This window comes from Cinclus cinclus, chromosome 31 (assembly GCF_963662255.1).
Source record: "Cinclus cinclus chromosome 31, bCinCin1.1, whole genome shotgun sequence".
Lineage (NCBI taxonomy): Eukaryota > Metazoa > Chordata > Aves > Passeriformes > Cinclidae > Cinclus > Cinclus cinclus.
The window spans coordinates 738472-758458 of record NC_085076.1 but is presented as its reverse complement, the minus strand read 5'-3'; the positions used below and the strand labels follow the sequence as shown (position 1 = coordinate 758458).

The following is a 19987-nucleotide window of genomic DNA, read 5'->3' as shown; positions in this document are numbered from 1 at the left end:
GCTTCCTCGTGGAGCCGCTGGATGAAGCCGTGCGTGGTTCCCAGCTCCACGCCCACCCACCCAGGCGCTGGGGCTGCTCCTGCTACCCAGCGGGAGGGAGGAAGCCACAGGGTTCCTGCCCTGGGCGCCAGACGCCTGTTTGCCGGAACCCTGGCTCCAGCAGGTTCTGCTGTGCCAAATCTCACCCGCCCTGGGTGTGTGGGCACCCAGAGGTGCCGGGTGGGAGGTGCGAGCCACCAGCTCCTCATGGTTCCCATGGCCAGCAGCCACAGAGCCGATGGTGTCATGGCATGAGGGTGATCCCAGGTAGAAAAAGGTGACCCCACGGTGCAGCTCAGCCATCCACACTCCCACTTTAGCCCACGCTGGGAGCTGGACTGGTGTGCCATGCAGTGCCACTGTCCCGTGTGTCCTCTGTGCCACATCCCTTGTCCCAGCAGCCCACACGCCGGCAGTGGAGGTTACCTGGCAGGAAGCGCCTGAGTCAGCAGCCGGCTCCGGGTGACTCAGCCGGCTCCTCTTCTCTCTTCCCGTATGGCAAACCTCCCTCCTGGCCTCAAGATCACTCCAATATCATCCGCCGGTGGCAGCCCCGGCTTTGCTCCCAGCCCCTGCTGCTCTGACATGACCACATCATGGATGTGCTGGAGGGTGTGAGGGCCATGCTGGGTGGGAAGTTTGGGTAGGGTCTGGCACACGGCCCCACTGAAGCCACAGCTCCCTGGGGAAGGGACAAGGACACACATATGGGTTTGTGGCCACTAGCACCAGCATCTGGCTCTCCACTGGCCCTGGGTCATGCTTTGCTCACCCTGGCCATGCCACCCTGGTGTCCCCTGTGAAGTGTCTGTGACATTAATCTGATGAAGGGGGGACAAGCAGTGTTTATATCCTGCTCCCACCGTACATAGATCACGCCACAATCAACATCTGGGAGCACTGGGAGAGGTGGCAGTGAATGGGGGGTGCCAGGCTGGAGGTTCCAGGGACAGATCCACAATATGCTGCGCTCTAGGTTGTCCCTGTTCTGCCCTGACCCTGCAGGTGATGTTGCCAGGGAACCTACAGTCCCTCAGGCCCAAATGAGGGCTGGGGATGGGCACAGCTGTCCTAGGAAACACAGGAGCCATCCTAGGAACTGGCATTGAGCTTGGCAGTGTGGAGATGTTCTGGCTCTGCCCTGGAGATGGGCCACCAGCATTGCTCATCTGCCCCTCAGGAACAGCCCATCCCCATCCCATTCCAGGCAGGGGCCACAGCCACAGGTGACTGTCCCCAGGGAGAAGGGGAGGGTGACACAGTGCCCCTGCCATGCTGTGCCCTTGGTGCTGGGCAGAAGTGCAGGGAAACAAAGGAGCCAATAAGATGAGGAGGGATTGGGGCTAAGTGTGCAGGCGCAGGAGATTTCAGGGCCTGAAATATTCATCAGGGCTGATGCAGCGCCTGCCGTCAGGCCGGCCGTGACTGATGGCATGGGGGGGCTTCAATAATGCATCGCTTGTAAATGGCTCATGAGAGGGGCTGGGGCATAGTGAAAATGGGGGTTCCCTCCACTGGCTGTAGTCACCCCAGACCTGTGCTTCTGGCCAGGTGACACTGCAGTGCTGGGAGCTGGGTGCTGGACAGGGGATGGAGCAGGAGGTGCTGGTGGTACCACCTGGGATAGCCAGGAGAGCACACAGAGGTGCTGGTAGGTGTGGGGTGCCCTGTGCTGCTGGCACCCACCACCCGAGGGGCTGGCAGAGGACCCTGGGTGGGTGCAGTGTCTCTGCAGCCTGGCAGTGTCCAGTTGGTCTATCTGGGCTAGGTGGGGTCCCATGCCCCCCATGCAGGCTGTTGCTGTCACAACCACTTTGTGCTCCCTGTTCTCAATAATTCAGAGCATCAGCCCAGCTGTGCTGCACTTGCTTCTGGCCACAGGTTGGCCACACCTGCCACTCCTCCTGCCAGCAGCTGGGTCTGTCCCATCCTGTCCCTGTCCCTGTCCCTGTCCCTGGGATGGGACCACAGGGAGCAGAGGAGCTGCCTGTGGCAGAGCAGGGAACACCAGCCCTGTGCCCACTGGAGCCAGATGGTGGTCAGGCAGCACCAGGCTCTGCCATGGTTAATGAGATCTTTGCCAGGGAAGCTCGTTAGCAGCCTGAGGATCAAATGGTGATGGTGGAGAAGGAGCCCTGGAGTGTCTTGGGCCCTGCTCCCCACATCCACAGGGCAGATAGGTGGATGTGGGGAGCAGGGCCCAAGACACTCCAGAGCTCCATCTCCACCATCCCTACAGCATCTTCCCAATGCACATGTGCCCAGAGACACCGGATGGCAGTGCACATGGTGTGAGCCTGGTGACACTCTGGCACAGAACACCTCAGCATCCACCCAGGCACTCTTGGGAGGTGCTGCCCTGGGTGGGCACCTACCCCAGCCTCTGCCCCCACTGTCTGGCTTCCCTGGAGACAGGGACACTGTGCTAGGGCAGTGACTTGTGTCATTTGCACCCAGCCATTGAAGTCCTAATCATCCAGAGACTATCCCAGCACGAGGACCAAGCAGGCTCTCAGTCTGCAGCAGGTCCAAGCAGCGCTGGCAGAAAGGGCATCTCCTGCCCATCCCTGTTCTGACACAGCAGGATTATTGTCCAGCAGGATTACATCACACTGGGGTTCACTCCAGGATGTGCAAGGGCACAGGCATGACAGGACAGATGGACATAGGCACACACAGCCACTCTGGCCCAGAATGGTGATGGCACGGACAACATTTGTGCCTACAATTCTGCATGTGCATGCCCACCAGTGCAAGGCTGTCTCACACCCCAGTGACCCTCCCTGCTACACTGACTGCCACCATAGGCCCTGGAACGAATACAAACATCAGTGCCTGCTGCTCCAACCTGGCAGCTGGCACTGGCCAGCTGCTCGCCCAGTCCCCCCGGATGGGATGGGATGGGATGGGATGGGATGGGATGGGATGGGATGGGATGGGATGGGATGGGATGGGATGGGATGGGGTGTAACAACCACTGTACGCCTGTGCCACGCCAGCCCGGTGCCCGCACCCTCATTGCTATGGCAGGAGCGGGCTCAGTGCGTGCAGCTCCAGTTAATTAACCGGCACGGACCAGCTCCCTCCAAGCCCCTGCTGAGTGTTTTGCTAAATTATAACCTTGACGATGCGCATCATCAGGCGGCTGCTCGGGGAACAGCCGCTCTGGCCGCCGCACCCTGTGCTCAGTGCTGGTGTGGTGGTGTGGAGCTGCCTGGCCACGGTGGCATCATGCCGGGGTGGCATCATGAAGAGGTGGTGTCCCTCAGAGTGCCCATGACTGCCGGTAACGAGGGAGCTGGTCCGAGGTGGGTGATAGGCTCTGTGCTTTGGCCTCAGAGTCCTGGGAAGCCTGTGGCCAGTGCCCGGTGTCCCGTCCATCATGCCCAATGTCTGGCATTCCCAGTGCCCTGCTCCTCAGGACTCAGCATGCGTGTCCCCTCAGCACACGCGTCCCCTCGGCATGTCGAGCCAGTGGCCCCGTTTCCATGGTGACACAGAGCCATTTCCAATCTCCGGGATGCTCTCGACAGCTCTCGGGTGGGCGCTGCTGCTGTTGCCCTTCGCCCATGGGAAGCAGACAGAGGTACCCGAGGGCCGTGCTCCTCCCTTTCAGCCCTCGGGGAGGGGCACCGTGCCCCATGTCCCCTGTGTGTCCTGGGGCTAACCCGGCAGAGCTGCAGTACTTGACCTTATCCTCACACTGGGGTGATGAGGGGTGTTTGGGGCATGCTGAAGCCCCTGTCACGGCAGGGTTGGGTTGGGGGGTGGTGGGACTCTGGCAGCGTGGCCGGATGAGGGGTCTGGTGCCAGAGGTAAAAGCTGCTGGGAACACCACAGAGCTAAAGGGACTGTACCCAGCAGGTTCAGTCCCTGTCCTCACAGTGAGCCAGGACATGGGGTGGGCATAGCCATGCTGTGCTCCCCCCACATTGCCTGCTGTGGCTCCCAGCCCCTGGCACGACACGGCTCTTTATCCTGCTCTCCATCTCAGTGCTGCCTATTACCATTTCCCACCACTTGCTATTCCAGGTGAAAAATTTTTCCTTCTCAGTTTCTGAAGGTTTCACTCCCACCCATCTGGGGCACCTGACATCCTCACCCCACATTCCTTCCCATGGCACCCCAACATCCTGGCTGGTGTGGGTGGCACTGGGGGGGTAGGGGTGGCCCAGAGGCAGGGGGTTGGCGAGACAGAAGGGATGGGCTAATGGAGCCCATTCCTTGAATAGATTCAATTTCTGCCGCGGCGGCTGCGGGGTGCGGAGCCATCAATTGGATTCAGGGGACGGGGAATCTGATTTGGAGCGGCCGCGCCATCAATTAGCCGTTATTGATGGCATTGCTCATTGGAAGTCGATGGGATTTGAAGCTGGTGGCAGCTCCCGCATACCAAACAACACCAGCTCAAGGACAGGGCCCTGCTGTGCCCAGACCTAGCACCCACCCCAGGGGTCCCACAGGGACTCCTTGGCCTCGTCTGGAATCCCTGAGGGTCTGGGGAAGGGGTCGTGCAATGGGCAGGCCCCCTGGAATCCCAGCATGGGTTCCCACAAGGCACAGCCCACCAGCATCCCTGCACAGGGGTCCTGCAGGTCACAGTTGTCCCCCAGCATCTTTGTACGGGGGTCCTTTGGGGGATGCCCCCACCCAGCATCTCCACATGGGGATCCCACAAGGCACAGCACCCCTTAATCCCTGAATGGAGGCCCTAAAAAGCACAGCCTCTCAGCATCCCCCCACGGGGGTCCCACAGGGCATGGTTGTCCCCTGGAATCCTACATGGGGGACCCACATCATCCCCTGATCATCCCTGAATAGGAGTCCCACAAGTCACCATCACCCCTGACATCCCTATACACTTGTCCTAAAGGCATCATTGCCCCCCAGCATCCCCCAGGTGGGTACTTTGGCGGATGCCCCACCCAGCATCCTACACGGGTACGATGGGTACGATGTCCCCCAGATGTTCTCACCCCCTTCTGAGGGGAGGGTCCCACAGGACATGCCCCCCCTGCACTAGGCAGCCTCTGTGTGCCCCGTGGGGATGGGGTACCCCTCCCTGCAGGGCTGGGGTGCAGCATGGGGTGCAGGGTGCAGTGGGGGAAGGGCAGGAAGCAGAGTGGGGGGAGGGGAGCGGCACGGTCGATGCTTTAGCTCAGCCTCTTGCCAAGCAGCTTCTTTCTCCCAGAAGCCATAAAACCTGTCTGACGTGCCCGGCACCACTGCAGCAGGCGGCCGGCAACGCCTGCGTGGCGAGGGGCTGGGGGGCCCTGCTGCGGGCACCCCCAGGGGGAGTTGGGCGCCTCTTGAGCCCCCCAGGAGGACAAATAAGGGGCTGCACTCATGGAATGGGGAACCAAGAGCATCAGGGAGCTCTCCTGCCAGTTGACAAGCCTGGGGCATGTGACTGTGCCAGAACCATGACTCTGGCATGGAGCTGTTTGTGCCATGGGATCGGCCCCCACAGCAGCCTGGGTGCCCCACTCGGGAAGGGACAAACCCTGCAGGCCCCCCACGGCCCCCCACTTCAGGGGTGCATCTTATGGGGTGCGTAGCAGATGGAGAGATGGACAGAGAGTGGCAGCTCTGTGGGCACCCCAACCACACCCAAAGGTGGCAAGAGGGACCAAGGTGCCTGGCTGGGGGCTTTGAGTGACCCACAAGCCCACTGCCCCCTCACCCCCTGTCCCAGTGCTCATCCCATCACCAGGTGTAATTAAAGCTATGTAATTAAAGCTCCCTGGTGACAGGAGCTGACGACTCAATATCAAACTGCTGCAATTAAACCCTTGGCCATGAAGGCTATGCAGGGAGCAAGGGGCAGGGACCCCCCCCTGGAGGAGGTGCACCGTTGCAGGGATGGGGGGCACGGGCAGGGGGAACATGGGGGGCCGCACACCCAGGGCACAGAGATCTTGCAAATACTGTATTGCTCAGTCACTACCAGGGATTAAAACCAAACCGAGGGCACGGAGGAAGGCGTCTTCCCAGAAGACAGATCAGTGTGTCCTCGCTGGAGGAGGACACGGCAGTGGCAGATGCCGCCATCGGAGCTGCTGCCCCACTCCGGTGTTGGGGGTCCCTGGGCCCCAGGGCCGGGGGTCCATGGGGAAAGGCACGAGATGAGGTGATAGCCATGGGGCAGAGCAGGCGTTCGCTGAGGGGACCCCATCACCGGGGCAGGTGGCCGGTGGGACAGTGCCAGGGCGTGGCAATCCCAGCACACGGTGATGCTGACTTGTGGCAATCCTGATGTGCGCCGATGCCGGTGGCAAGCAATGGCCCTGAGAAGGAGAGAGCCCCGTCCAGGGATGCTTCAGGGCAGCAGGAAGACGCTTTCCCGCTGCCCTGGAGCCCCCACTGCCCCTCACCTTCCAGCCTGGAGCTCCCGGCCCCAGCTCGGTTTTGCGGAGGTCCCGCAGGCGGGTCATGGCCTGGGGCTGCCCCACGGGCTTGGGGGAGTTGGCTGTGAGGAAGAGTCTGGAAGCGGCGTCGGGGCAGAGGAGCCCATCCCCCCACCACGGGCAGCGCCGGGGTCAGATCCGGAGCAGGGCCAGGAGCACAAGCGCCAGGCATGGGTTGCAGGACTGTGATGGGACCGCTGTGCCCCGGGCAGGCACCACATCTGCCAGGGCAGAAGCAGTGGTCAGGGTGAGCCGGTGCCCCGCCTCCCAGCCCTTCCCCCGTACTCACCCTCGGGACCCCCGCGCCCTCGCGGCTGCGAATTCGGCACCTCTGTCACGGGCTCTGGCGCTGAAAAAAAACCCACCGTTGTCAGGGATCGGCTCCCCTGAGTTACGTGGAGTCGCCCCCGAGGCTCCGGTATCTCCCAGTGGGGACCGGTATGGCCCGGGGGCGGTGGACCCCCCGAATTTTGGGGCACAGCCCCCCCAGCCAGACTCACTGGTGCCTCGGCAGCAGACGGTGACGCGCAGCTTCAGGCATCGCCCGGCGCTCTCGGGGCTGGGCACGGCTGGGCAGGGGGGGTCAGCGGGGACCGTCCGGCGCGGCCCCCCCGGAACCCCCCGAAGGAGGCTCAGCGCGGGCCGGGGGCGCCCCCTCCCGGTGGAACGCGAGGACGGAGCCCCCACCCCGGAGCACCCAGAGCCCACCCTGCACCCCGAATCGGGGGCACCCCGACCCCTCGTGCCCACCGCGGGGCATCCAGACACCCCCTGCAGCCCTCCTCCTCACACTCCCCTCACCACGGGGCATCCAAACCCCACCCACGCACCCTGAACCCTTTGTGTCCCCCTCCACGGGCATCCAGAAACCCCTTTAACCTCCATTCACTTGTGCCGCCCTCCAGGGGAATCCAGAACCCCTCTGCACCCCACATCCCCTCGAATCTTCCATCCCAGGCCATCCAGAAACCCCCTGCATCCCTATCCCTTTGTGCCCCCACCCTTGGGACATCCAGAGCCCCCTGCACCCCAGTCCTGCCATCATCCAGAACCTCTGTGTTCCCCTTAACCTCAGTGACATCCTAAATGTACTCTGACCCCCCCCACACACACACACCCCCTAAACTCGGTTCCATGGGGACTTTGTTGACACCAACCCTGGGGAGCTGCACTCAAGACCCCCGACATCTGTTCTGACCCCTGATGGTTCTGACCCCAGGGACTGCACCCATCACCCCAACATGCCGTGACCCCAGTGCAGCCCCCACGGCACCCCGAGGGGACTCACAGATGTAGTAATAAGTCTCCCCCGGCTGGAACTCGAAGCCGAGTGAGAAGGGGGTGAAACGCTGGATCTTCTCGGAGAAGCGGACGGGCCCGAAGGGCGCCCGGGGCCGGTTGCACTCCCAGCGCTTGAAGGCGCCGGGGGTCTCGTAGCAGCCGCGATAGCCCTCCCGGTCCACCATGAAGAGCGTGAAGGTCTCTGCCCGGCCGGCGGGCACCGCCCCCTCGTAGTGCGGGCAGTAGATGTCCAGGTAGTCATTGATGGCCACCTGGATGGAGTAGTCGTCCCGCAGGAACCTGCCGGGCAGGACGAACCGGGAAGCCGGGGGTCCTCTGGGAGTGGTGCCCTTGCTGCCTTCTGCCCCAGCAGAGCAGGGAGCTGGGCTTTTCCCAAAACCACCGACCGGACAGCGCCCGCGCCACGCAGCCAGGCATCAGCTCAGATTAGCCGCAGGCCGCTGGAGCTGAATGGGCTCGGCCACCGCGGCCGGAGGGGGTTGTAGAGCCACGCTGCCCAGGCACAAAGCCCCTCGCCCCAGGCACCCGCCTCGCCGCTGATCGGACATGACACGCCGGTGGGGGTCCGTGCGGCGGGACGCTCCCGCCCCGGCACGGTGCTGGCAGGGGGTGGCAGCCGGGGCAGGGGGCACGGGGCGGGCTCCGGTGGCAGAGCGGGCAGGGGATGGGGCCCAGCCCAGGTACAGGCGCAGTGCTGGGGATGCCGTGAGCTCACGGTTGTGCCGACAGCAAGTGTGGCCCGGCCAGGGTGGAGCAGCTGTGCAGGCGCTCACACGTGCACACACATGTGCACACGCATGTACATGCACATGCGTGTGCACATGATTGGTCCTGAGCATCTGGGACAAGCGATGGAAAAGGGGCTGGCAGGCAGACCTCGGCCCCCACGCTGGCCCTGGTGCAGCTGGTGTTCACAGTACCGCCAGAGATCAGAATATTCATCACCGGGATGGCAGCACTGGCAAAGGGGGGGCTTGAACCCCCGATGCCCCACTCAGGTTGGGGGCTCCCCGAGGGCAGGATGGAGCACAGACTCCTGCTGACTCAGAGCATCCCATGGGCGACGCTGGCTAGGACGGGCCTGGGCAGGACCAAGGGCTGGGGGGATGGGGCCCTACCTGACCCAGCAGAGGGGCACACAGAGTCCCTCTTCCTGGGGCATCCATGGGTGGTGGGGTCCCACCTCTCTCATCTGCAGGATGGTAGCAAGGCAGCAGCATCGGTACCCCCAGCCCTGCCCATCATGTGCCCATCTGCCCCGGTCCAGCGGGCCCAGGGCACAGGACCTCCATAGGGAGGCCCCAGGATCCTGACCCTGCCCTCTGCTCCCTGAGAAACCCCAAGCTGAGAAATACCTAAAATGGAGGAAGTTGGGAAGAGGGATGGAGCTAGACCCTGGCCTGCTGGTGATGGCAAAGCTCACAGGCAGGCCAGTGAGCAGCACCAATGCAGGGTGTGTGCTGGAATGGCCCCCACCAGAGGGGATATCTGCCTTGGAAACACACAGCCCTGTGAGTGCCACCCACCAGCTTGATGCCACCAGAAGATGCCCAAAGTTCAATGTCACCAAGGGTATTCAGGCTCAGCACAGGCAGGTACCACCGGCAAATTGGCAGCACCGGGACTGCCCACCAGCTTGGCGCCACCAGAGGTTTGGTGCCAGCAGGAGTGCCCACTGGCCTGGGGGCAACCAGGGCTGCCCACTGGTGTGGGAACACCCACAGCTTGGTGTCACTGAGGGAGAGTCGTGATCTGGATGCCACCTGGGACTTACTGCCACCAGCAGTGCCCGGTGCTAAGCACCACACAGGTGTGCTCGCTGTCCTGGTGGCACCCAGGGATGCCCAGTGGCTCAGTGTCACTGGGGGTGCTCAGCGTAGGCACCTGGGGCTCAGTACCAGCTGGGGCACTCACCAGCTCAGTACTGCCCGGGGCTCGGGACCACCAGGGTACCCGGTGGCTCGGTACTACTTAGAGCTCAGCACCCCAGGGGTTCTCACCCACTCGACAACGCCCAGGACTGCCCGGTGGCTCGATACCACCGGGGCTCGGTACTATCGGGAGGTACCACCCGGGGCTCGGTGCCGGTAGGGATGCCCGGGGGCTCGGCACACTGAGGGACGGTCGCCTGCTCAGCATTACCTGGGGGCTCTGTGCTGTCGGGGATGCCCGGGGACTCGGTCCCACCGGGAGGTGCTCCCCGTTTCACTCTCGCCCATGGGCGCCCGGTGGCCCGGTGGCCAGCAGCCCCGCCCCCCCCGGAGCCCACCGCTCGCCGCCCCTCCCGTCTCGTCCCATCTTCTCCCCTCCCGTCCCGTCGCGGCGGCGCGGGCCCGGAGCTCGGTGGGGCCCGGGGCTCGGTGGGGCCCGGGGCTCGGCGGCCCCGGGCGTACAAAGGCGGCGGGGCCGGCGGCGGTACCTGGGGTTGCTGCCGTTCCAGTGGACGCCGTGGCGGAAGCCGCGCACCGGCGGCGCCCAGAGCAGCGGCGCCCAGAGCAGGAGCCCGAGCAGCGGAGCGGGGCGCATGGCTCCGCCGGCGGCGGGGGGCGGCGGGGGGCCGCGGGCGGGGCGGCCCGGCGGGGCTCGGCACGGCCCGGCCCGCCCCGACAACTTCGGGCCAATCCCGCCGCGCCGCCGCCCGGCAACTTCACCGACTGCCATTAACCCTTGGCGGGCGGCACCGGTACCCACCGGCACCGGCATCGAGACCGGCACCGGCACCGAGATCGGTAAATCACCACCGGCCGGTACCGCCGGCATCCAGCGGTACCAGGACCGGAACCAGCAGCCACGCCCCAGTCCGGCTCCCCTTGGCACCGCCAACATCCACCGCCACCGGGACCGACATCCGCGGCAACTGCCCGGTACCTATCCCACTCCGACACCGACCCGGTACTGTGAATATCTACCAACACCCAGACCAACACTGCCCGGGCATCTGGGATCAGCATCCCCGGCAACAGCATCCCTGGCACCAGCACCGACCAACACCTCTGGCATCCATCGGCACCGCCCCTGGGACCGGCGGCTCCGGCCCAACCCGGCTCCCTGCTAAACCCCACCCCAACCTGGCACCGCCCCAGTACCGGCACCAACAGCGCTGGTTGCCCCCTGCACCCACCTCCCGCCGTTGTCGGGCATCAGCAACCACGGTACCGGCACCGGCTGGGCCCTGCGGGGCCCGGGGATGGGGAGATCGGTCCATGCACACAGGATAACTCTCACACACGTGTGTGTCTGGGCCCACCAGGCAGCTCCTACCCACGTGTGTCTGTGCCCACTGGGCAGCTCTCACACACGTCTGTGTGTCTCGAGTCCTCAGCAGTTCCTGTGTGTGCTCACATGTGTGCTCACGTGTGACAGCTCCTGCTCATGTGTGACACCCCTGTCCAAGCCTATAGGGCAGCTCTTGCACACGCATGTGCCCATGTGCACAGCAGCCCCTTTTCACACGTCCCTGCCCACAGAGCAGCCCTGCACACACATGTTCCTGTACTCAGAGCAGCCTCTGCACACATTCACATCTCTGTCCACCAGGCAGCTCTTGCACACTGGTGTGCCCTTGTGTGTGATGGCTCACAAGTGTTCCTGCCCACATCTACGCCCACACAGAGCAGTTCCTGCACACCTGTGCCCATGTGTGAGGCTGCTCCTGTTCAGGTGTGGGTCCCTGCCCTCAAGAGCAGCTCCTGCACATGCATGTGATGAGCACGCAGGGCAGCTCTTGCACGCACATGTACCTGTGGTCTAGCAGGCAGCTTGCAGACATGTATTCCTGCCCAGAAAACAGCTCCTGCACAATCATGTGTGTAGCAGTTCCTGCCTGACCACGTGCCCTTACACACAGGACAGCTCCTGCACGTGTATGTCCAAACCCACAGGGCAGCTCTTACACACACATGTGCCCATGTGTGTGGCAGCTCCTGCCAATGTGTCTTCCTGCCTGGAAGGCAGTTCCTGCACACGTGTGTGCCCATGTTTCATGAGTGTGCCTGAGCCCACTGGGCAGCTCTTGCACACGTGTCTGTGGCAGCCCCTCTTCACTTGCATGTCCACGCATGCAGGGCGGGTTTTGCACACTTACACATCTCTGTCCACCAGGCAGTTCTTACACACATACAGACACAGACACACATGCCCACACAGACTGAGCAGCACTTGAACATATTTGTGCCCACGTTTGTGGAAGTCCTTGTCCACGTGTGTGTCTGTGAGCACACAGAAGCTCCTTCACACGTTACTGCCCACGAGCAGCTCTTGCACACTCGTGTGCCCCTATGTGTGGCATCTCCTGCCCACGCGTGTCCCTGCCCACCAGGGAGCTCTCACACACGCGTGTGCGCAAAACCACAGGGCAGCTCTCGCACACGTGTGTGCCCACAGAGCAGCTCTTGCACACACACGTGCCCACGCGCGTGTCGCCCCGTGTCCCCTCACCCCGCCCCGTGCCCACGTGGCCCCCCGGGACACCGCCCCCCGCTGCAGATGCGCGCAGTGACCGCCAGGGGGCTGTGGCACTCGGGAGCCCCTTCCGGCGCGGGGCCTGCCGGGAGTTGTAGTTCCGTCTCGCCCCCCCCCCGGTGTCGCTCTCGGTGCCCTGGTCCCGGTGCGGCGGAGGTAGCACAGAGGCGGCTCACAGCCCCTTTATTGACTTGGCGGGAGAAAAAGAGGGCGGCGGAGCCCGGCCTTCCCCCCGGATCCAGGGCTTCACATTCGCTGAGCCACCACGGCTCAGGCCTCTGGTGGGGCCGGGGCGGGCCTGGGAAGAAAAGGGAGAGCGATGGGGTGAGGGTGGGGTCCGCATAACTTCCCCCTGCAGCTCCCCCCGTCCCCTGCTCTGGATCCCCATCTTTCTCCTCTCCCGCCCGACTCCAGCCCCTCATTCCTCCTCTCTTCCCCACCCACACTCCACTCTGGCCTCTGCAGGGCCCTATCCTGGCACCCCACGAGCCCTACAAACCCCCCTTAGACCTCCCAGCCCTGTCCTGTCCCCCCCGTGCTCACCTGGCAGGAACCACGGTGACATAGGCGTGCCCAGGGGGGCTCTCGCTGCGGGGCAGGGAAGGGCCCGGGGGGTCCGAGGGCAGCGGCCGCTGCGGTGGGGGGGGCTTGGCTGGACCTGGGGGCTGCAAGGGCATAGGGGTGTCAAGGCTCGTTCATGGGTTGACCCCCGGTGGGCTCAGGGGATGGGAATTGGCCTCCTGCCCCACACACAGGTGCTGCTGCTGTTACCTGAGGGCTCAGCAGCACAGGGTCTGCAGGCAGCGGGCGTGTGGGGGGGGGCGGCCTGTCCGAGGGGGGGGCCTGGGCAGGGAGAGAGGGACAGTGAGACAGCAGGGGGACAAGTGGGCAAGCACGGGAACCAGCCTCCCGCTGGGCAGGAGGGGTTCTGGGGACAGCCGTGTCACAGAAGTCCCCGAGAGCTGGAGCGCAGCCAGACATGCAGCAGGTCCTGGTGGGCTGAGGGACCCCCATCCCTGCCTGGGCGTTACCTTGGGCACAGGGTCCGGCGGGAGAGGCCGGGAGGGCGGATCAGGCCGGGCTGAGCCGAGGGCAGCCGGCTGCGGAGAGAGGGAGAGGGGGGACAAGCCATGCAGCATGCGGAGACCCCCCTCCCGCCAGGCAGAGACAGAGACTCCCCCCCTTCAGTGCACACCTCCGGGGCCCAGCCCTGGCTGGGACGGGCACCAATCCCAGAGAGCAGCAGTCATGCCAAGTGGCCGTGCCAGGCTGCTCCGGGTGCCAAGGAATGGGATCCCACACATGGGATTCTCTGAGCTGGCACCCCAGGATCAGAGTGAACTTGGCACACACTGCTTCCAGCACCCCCATCCTCACCTTGCTGCCATGCATGACCTGCAGCTCCGTGGCCTGACGCCACTGCGGGGGCTGGGGACGTGCAGGGGGACCTTGGTTGCTGCCCGACCTGGGCTCTGGCTGTGAGATCCTGCAGGGAAGATGCAGGATGAGACCCTGCTCACTCTGAGCACTCGGGGGACCCCCACATGGCGACCAAGCGACACCAACACCAGCAGAAGCCCAAGAGAAACGAACCCCTCGGCGCTGGAAGATGTGAAACCCCTCACCCCGGGGCTGCCCCACACCCCACGGGCACTGCCAGGGGAAGAGCGCAGCACCGGAGGCCTTGCGAAGCAGGATGGCTCGGGGACAGCCCCACGCCCAGGCGCCGGCGGTGACGTTACCCGCTCCAGCTGTCTGCGGCTCCGGGACCCAGGAACCGCACCCGGGTCTCAGCACTGTGGGGAGAAGAGTGGGGGGCTCAGCCTGGGGCTGGGGGGCAATGGTGAGAGGAGCCGCGGGGATGTGGAGCGACGGTGTACGATGGGGCTGTGACCTGCGCTGGGGACGCACACGCGCACACACGGATGGTCACTCTGCCGGGACGCAGCGCTCGGCCAGCCACCACGGGGAACACACGTGTGCACAGGCATGCATGACGCTGCTAAACACACGTGTGGTCACATGCAGGCAGCTCTGGTGCCTGCCATGGCACACGCATGCAGAACTGAGCGTGCCACCTGTGTGTCATAGTACACGTGAGCAGAGCTGAGCAGGCCACTGGCAAACACATGCAGAGGTGTGCGTGCCACCTGCGTGCCTTGGCACACACATGCAGAGGTGTGCATGCCATCTGTGTGCCGTGGCACACACATGCAGAGGTGTCACAACACACATGTAAAGGTGAGTGTATCACCTGTGTGTCACGGCACGTGCATGCAGAGTTGAGCGTGGCACCTGTGTGCCGCCCGTGTGCCCCGGTACGCGCATGCGGAGGCGAGCGTGCCAACACCCACGTGCCCTCCAAACACCCCCGATGTGCCCCCCACATGCCCCCCATCCCCAGTACCTGTACTGGCAGGAGGTGCCCTTGCCAAGCTGGCAGAGGCGCTTGTGCAGGCCGGCACGGCGGGCACGGCACAACCCCAGTGCCAGCGCCAGCCCCAGCAGCGCGCTCAGCAGCAGGGCCGTGGGCAGGGCGCTTCCCCCTGTAGGAGAGCAGCACGTCAGCCTCCGCCGTGCCCATCACCCTCCCGACACCCACACAAAGCCCCATTCTCTGCGCTTGCCTTGTCCCTCACCTCGCTCAAGGCCAGCAGGGCCGCTGTCCTGGCTGCCGCCCACTCCGGGGCTGTCACAGGTTGGGGGGGCCCAGCCCCGCTCACAGTGGCAGTGCCCGTGGTTGTTGCACACCTGAGAGGGTGACACCGGGTGAGCTCAGCTCCTGAGGGGCAGTTCCCCACTGCCAGCACCTGCTCCCCAGCCCTGCACTCACCCCGTGCCCATGGCATTTGTTCTGGCACTGCTGGTCACCCAGCATGGAGACATCCTGGCACCGGTGCTGAAGGCACATCTGCAGGGGATGGGTTGTCAGCACTGGGAGACCCCTCCCGGTCCCTTCCCTGTTGCCTTACTGCTCACCTTCCCAGGGCCACAGGTGGTGCCAGGCAGCACCATGGTCACATCGGTCACATCCTTGTCGCCAGGCACGGGGGTCCCCTGGCAGGACCCTTCTGGGCTGTCCCCATGGGAATTGCTGCGCTGGCACTGCAGCATCCCACAGCTGATATCCCTGCAAGGACAGAGGGGTCAGGGCAGGGGGCATGGCAAAGTGGACATGGAGAAGGATGAGGACCTCACTCACTGCTGGGTGCAGGTGACATAGGAACCATTGGGGAGCTGCCCACAGTGCCCATGTTCATCCCCTCTTGTGTTCAGGGCAGCCATGCAGGTGCTGGAGACAGGACTGGCACCTGCAGTGGGGGCAGAGACTCTCAGCATCCCTACCTAGTCCCCAGCATCCCACCCTGGCCCTGCTCTACCTGGCCCCAGCAGCTGCTGGCACTGCTCCTCATAGGTGGCACAGGCCCCACTGTAGCAGCGTGCCCGCCCGCTGGCACAGGGCTGCCCGTCCTGGAGGAAGGTGTCAGGGGGGCAGTGCGGCGAGACCCCATCACAGAACTCAGGCAAGTCACACTCGCCCAGCTGCTCCCGACACACGTGCCCAGCATGGCGTAGCTGTGGGGGTACATGGTCAGATAAATGGGGTGAGTGGGGGACTCACCCACCACAGGGAGTGGCTGGTGTGCCCATGGCATGGGTACCCATCCCCACACACCTGGCAGTCCTGGCAGCAGGTGTCCTTGGTGGCACACATGGCCCCTGGCATCAGTTGGCAGGAGCTGCTGTTGCAGCAAGGATCGGTGCACTCCTGCAGTAGGGGGGCTGCAGTCAGTGGGTGCCACCAGCACCCAGCACTGGACACTGGAAACCACCCTGCCAGCCCCAGACACGCCTGGGAAGAGCCATGGAGAAAGGGGGTGGCTTCAGGGCTTTAGGCCTGCCAAGAGCCCCTCATACCACGCTGAGGCCGCAGTCACATTCCTCGCCCAGCTCTACAAAGTGGTTCCCGCAGGTGGGGCTCCCAGTCAGGAGCTGGGGCTCGGGGACGTTAGAGAGGCACCAGCCCTGGCCCTGCTGCAGGCTGTGCTCCAGGTCCTGCTGGCTGCAGTTGCTGAAGCTGAAGCCAGGTGTCAACCTGCAGAGCCAGGAAGGGGCCCGTGAGGTGGGGAGGGGGCTTGGCCCCAGCCCCCCTGAAGGCCTTCCTGCTGCCCTCACCCTGTAGGCGGTGCCATGATGCATCTGCGGTCGTGCCGGAGGTCACCACAGTCACAGAGACGCCCGGTGCTGTCATGGCGCATGCCCAGGTTGTGCCCCAGCTGATGGGCCACGGTGGAGGCAATGACAAGGACACTGATGGAGTGATCCTGTGGGACAGGAGGGTTAAGGAGGGCAGGTGACAGGAGGATGGGGTGGGGGGACAGAGATACTGACCATGCTGACCCCCCCTGAGTGTGTGGGGGAACACATGGAGGCTTGAGTCGACATCCCAACTGAGACATCATCAAAGTGGGCACCCCTGAGGAGAGAGCACAGGGGTTGGGGGGCTGCTGTGGCCTCGGCCCCCTGTCCCCACCCTGTCCCGCACTCACGTTAGGAGCTGGGCATTGTCATGGGGCAGCCGGGGCAGCAGCTCCTCCCGGCACCAGCGCAGGAACCGTTCCAGCACAGCCTGGGCGCTGCTGCCCATGGTGATTTTGTTGCCCTCGCTCCAGACCTCCACTGCCATCAGGGCCACCCGCACTCCCAGTGGGCGGAAGAACTGGGGGGGCATAGAGGCGTCAGAGCCCCCCCAGCACTGCAGCAGTAAGGGCACAGCTGGGCACTGGGCTGGGATGGACAGACCCGACGGTGACTCACCACGTCCACCTGGCTGGCTATTTCCAGGGCCCGGGTATGAACACGCTGTAGGTTGGGGTAATTCTGGAACTGGGGAAGCAGGGAGAGGGCTCAGAGGGGTGGCTGTGGGAAGAGCAGCCCCTGTTCTGGGGACATCGCCCAGCACTCACTGCAGCGTGGTCCACCACCATCACCAGCTCCACAAAACGCTGCCCTGCCGCTGCCCGCTTGCCCTGGGGACAGAGAGGGGTCAGAGTGCTGATACAGGGACACTCATTGTGGGGTAAGACCCCTGGATGACCTACCCTCTGTGGCCAGAGGGGCTCTGTTGCCTCTGCCCCAGGGTGGGGACCCTGCCTGCAGCTCTGTGGCTCCAGCTGGACCCGAAGGTGGGATGCCAGGTGTGGCCCTGGGGGGCTGCTGGTGTCTGGCTCCAGTGTGTAGCTCCTGGTGTCTGACAGCCAGAGGCAGCCGCTGCGGAAGGACGGAGGAGGTGGGATATGGAGCCCATCCCATCATCAGCCCAGTGGGAGTGCACTCACACACCACTGTGCTTGGGGGCTCACCTGAGTCCAGTGCAAGCACAGAGGTTGGCCCAGGAGCTGGGGAAGCCCTGCACTGTCCCCTGGTAGCAGCAGTGCTCCTGCAGCAGAGAAGGGGTCTCAGGATCCAGCCCCAGGGGAACAGGGGCTTGTTCCCTGTGGAACAGGGATGGGACACCACAGGTGACAGCCATGCCTGAGGCCATACCTGTTTGCTGGGCTCCCGGATCACCCGTGTGCCATCAGGCAGGTAATAGAGCAGCACCCCGGTGCCCAGCATCAGCTCCCTGCCAGAGACTTGTGTCACCCCACAGCAGGGACTCCTAGCCCACCCTGCCCTGAGCACACTCTGTCAGGAAAAGAGGACCCACCACCTCCCACCCCACTATGGGTGCACCCTGGGGTTCCCACCCCACCCGTGCCATGGATGGAGACAGAGAATAAGGGACCCCCACTCTAAGCGCACCATGGATAGAGACAGAGCCCCAGGGTCCCAGGAGGACCCCCACTCTGCATGGGTCCAGGAGCTCCATCCCACTCCCTGCTGTTGCCCCCAGAACCACAGACTCACCAGTTTTGCTCCAGCTCCAGCAGCAGCCGCATCCCCTCCAGCTCTAGCAGGACTGTCAGACGGGCGGGGAAGCCCCCCTGCCACAGGCCGCAGTTAAGGGGGTACCCCCTGACTCAAGCTGCCCTATCCCCACACACCCTCAGAAGCACTGGGACCCGCCTGGGCCTGGCACGGGCCCGGAGGGAGAGGTCGGAAGGGATGCCTTGCCCACCCCACAGGAAGCGTCCCTCCCTCCCGAGCTCATTGTGTTGGGAAAACGGGGGTTGGACCGAGCGGGGCCCCCACCCCGTTCCCCCCGCTCTTCCTGCCCAGTGCAGCGCAGCGGAAACATTGAAGAGACTCCCAACGGGCTTGGGGGTGGGCTGGGCCCTTCCGCCCCAGCCCCGACCCAGAAAAGTCCCTCCCAGCATCAGGAGAGGAAGGGGCATTTGCTGAGGACACCCCTCCCCACTGCTTCTGGGACGCCAGGGGGTCTGGGTGCTGGGTATCCCGGGGATTGCGGTGCCAGCACACCACATGTCCTGCATTGAAAAGAGGGCAAGGGGAAGTAGCTGCGTGCAGGCAGCCCCCACGACACTGTCACAAGTGTGGGGCACCCCAGGCATGTGGGCTGGGGCTCACCTGAGTCGCTTCTGCCAAGCTGAGTGTCCGGTTATCCCTCAGGATCCATGGGGTCACAGACCAGGAGTGTCCTAATTTTTCATTGTGCTGCTGTGAGCTGTCACCTGCATAGGGCCCGGGGCCGCCGTGTCACCAATGCGTCACCCATCGCATCCCATACTTCCACAGTCACCCATCACATCCTGGACCCCCCAGCCTGCACCATGGACCCTCCTGGTCACCCATCGAAGTCTGGCCACCCATCGCAATGCAGCCCCTCTGTCGTCATCCACTGCAGCCCACCAGGGCAGGTGGGAAGCAGTAACAGGGACCCCCACACTGACCTCACAGCGCCCAAGGACACGGCTCCCAGCAGAGCCTGTGGGGTACCCTTCCTGTCTGGGGCGTGCAGGAGGACGGGATCGGCTCCTCGGCCAAGCCTTGCATCACCTCGGTCGGCTGCCCAGTACAACCAGCACAGACTGGGCAGGGCTGGGAGCGCGGCTCGGCTGGCTCAGCTTTTGGGGAATCCCTGTCCGCCCAGGGCGCGGGAGATGGCGAAGGGGGGTACGCACACCCCGGTCCCCACGGCCCCACCAGCCCGGGTGAGGGCCGGGTCCCGGCGGATGGACAGAACCGCGGTCCCGAGGGGTCACCGAGCGTCCCGGGAGGGGTCACCGAGCGTCCCGGGAAGACACACCAGACATCCTGGGAAGGGGGCAACGAGCTTCCAGAGGGGCTACTACTCCTGATCCCATCCTGATCTTCCCGGGCCGCTCCCCGTAGGTATCCCCGCGACGCCCCGACCCGGGGCGAGCCGCGGTCCCCACCGATCCCCGCCTCGCCCCCACTCGGGACCCCTGTTCCCCGCTCACCTGCAGCGCTCCCGGTGCTAGCGGCGAGCAGCAGCCCCGCGGCGAGCAGCAGCCGCGGCCCCATGGCCCCCATGGCTCCGCCGGGCCGCGCTGCCCCGCCGGCTCCCGTTGTGCATGGCCCAGCACCGGCACCGGCACCGGCATCGACCTCGCCCGGCCCGGCTCTGCTCGGGGGCGGAACTTCCCTGCGCCCCGTGGCCCCGTTCCGCTCCTCCGGCACCGCCCAGCCCGGGGCGGCGCTGGGGCGGCTCCCTGTGCGCCGAGAGGGGCTGCTGGTGGCTGGGGTTTCGCGGCTGAGAGCCCCGTGCTGGTGCTGCTGCGGGCGGAACCCCTGCCCATCCTAAGACCCCTGCCCTCATCACCCCGTAAAGTGGAGACCCCCACCTTCACCTC

At 64.7% G+C, this 19987-nt stretch overlaps 2 protein-coding genes across 2 annotated transcripts; both read right to left on the bottom strand.

Moving 5' to 3' along the window:
- Positions 1-6578: 6578 nt before the first annotated feature.
- On the bottom strand, positions 6579-8165 carry EFNA4 (ephrin A4). Its single transcript, XM_062511425.1, is given in 5 exon segments — positions 6579-6667; positions 6736-6795; positions 6947-7015; positions 7735-8077; positions 8079-8165. Coding segments are annotated over 5 exon segments (648 nt in total).
- Positions 8166-12406: 4241 nt separating this feature from the next.
- On the bottom strand, positions 12407-19667 carry ADAM15 (ADAM metallopeptidase domain 15). The gene is made up of 25 exons (XM_062511367.1): positions 19595-19667; positions 18741-18844; positions 18120-18196; positions 17757-17835; positions 17573-17649; positions 17312-17480; positions 17177-17239; positions 17028-17096; positions 16760-16929; positions 16602-16686; positions 16386-16534; positions 16128-16305; positions 15886-15978; positions 15590-15785; positions 15412-15520; positions 15189-15339; positions 15043-15120; positions 14849-14960; positions 14617-14755; positions 13952-14005; positions 13587-13695; positions 13241-13309; positions 12981-13052; positions 12753-12874; positions 12407-12507 (listed from the first exon to the last, which is right to left on the bottom strand). The coding sequence occupies exons 1-25, from the start codon at positions 19665-19667 to the stop codon at positions 12480-12482; spliced, it is 2625 nt and encodes an 874-aa protein (XP_062367351.1). The 3' UTR covers positions 12407-12479.
- Between the last annotated feature and the right edge of the window lie 320 nt (positions 19668-19987).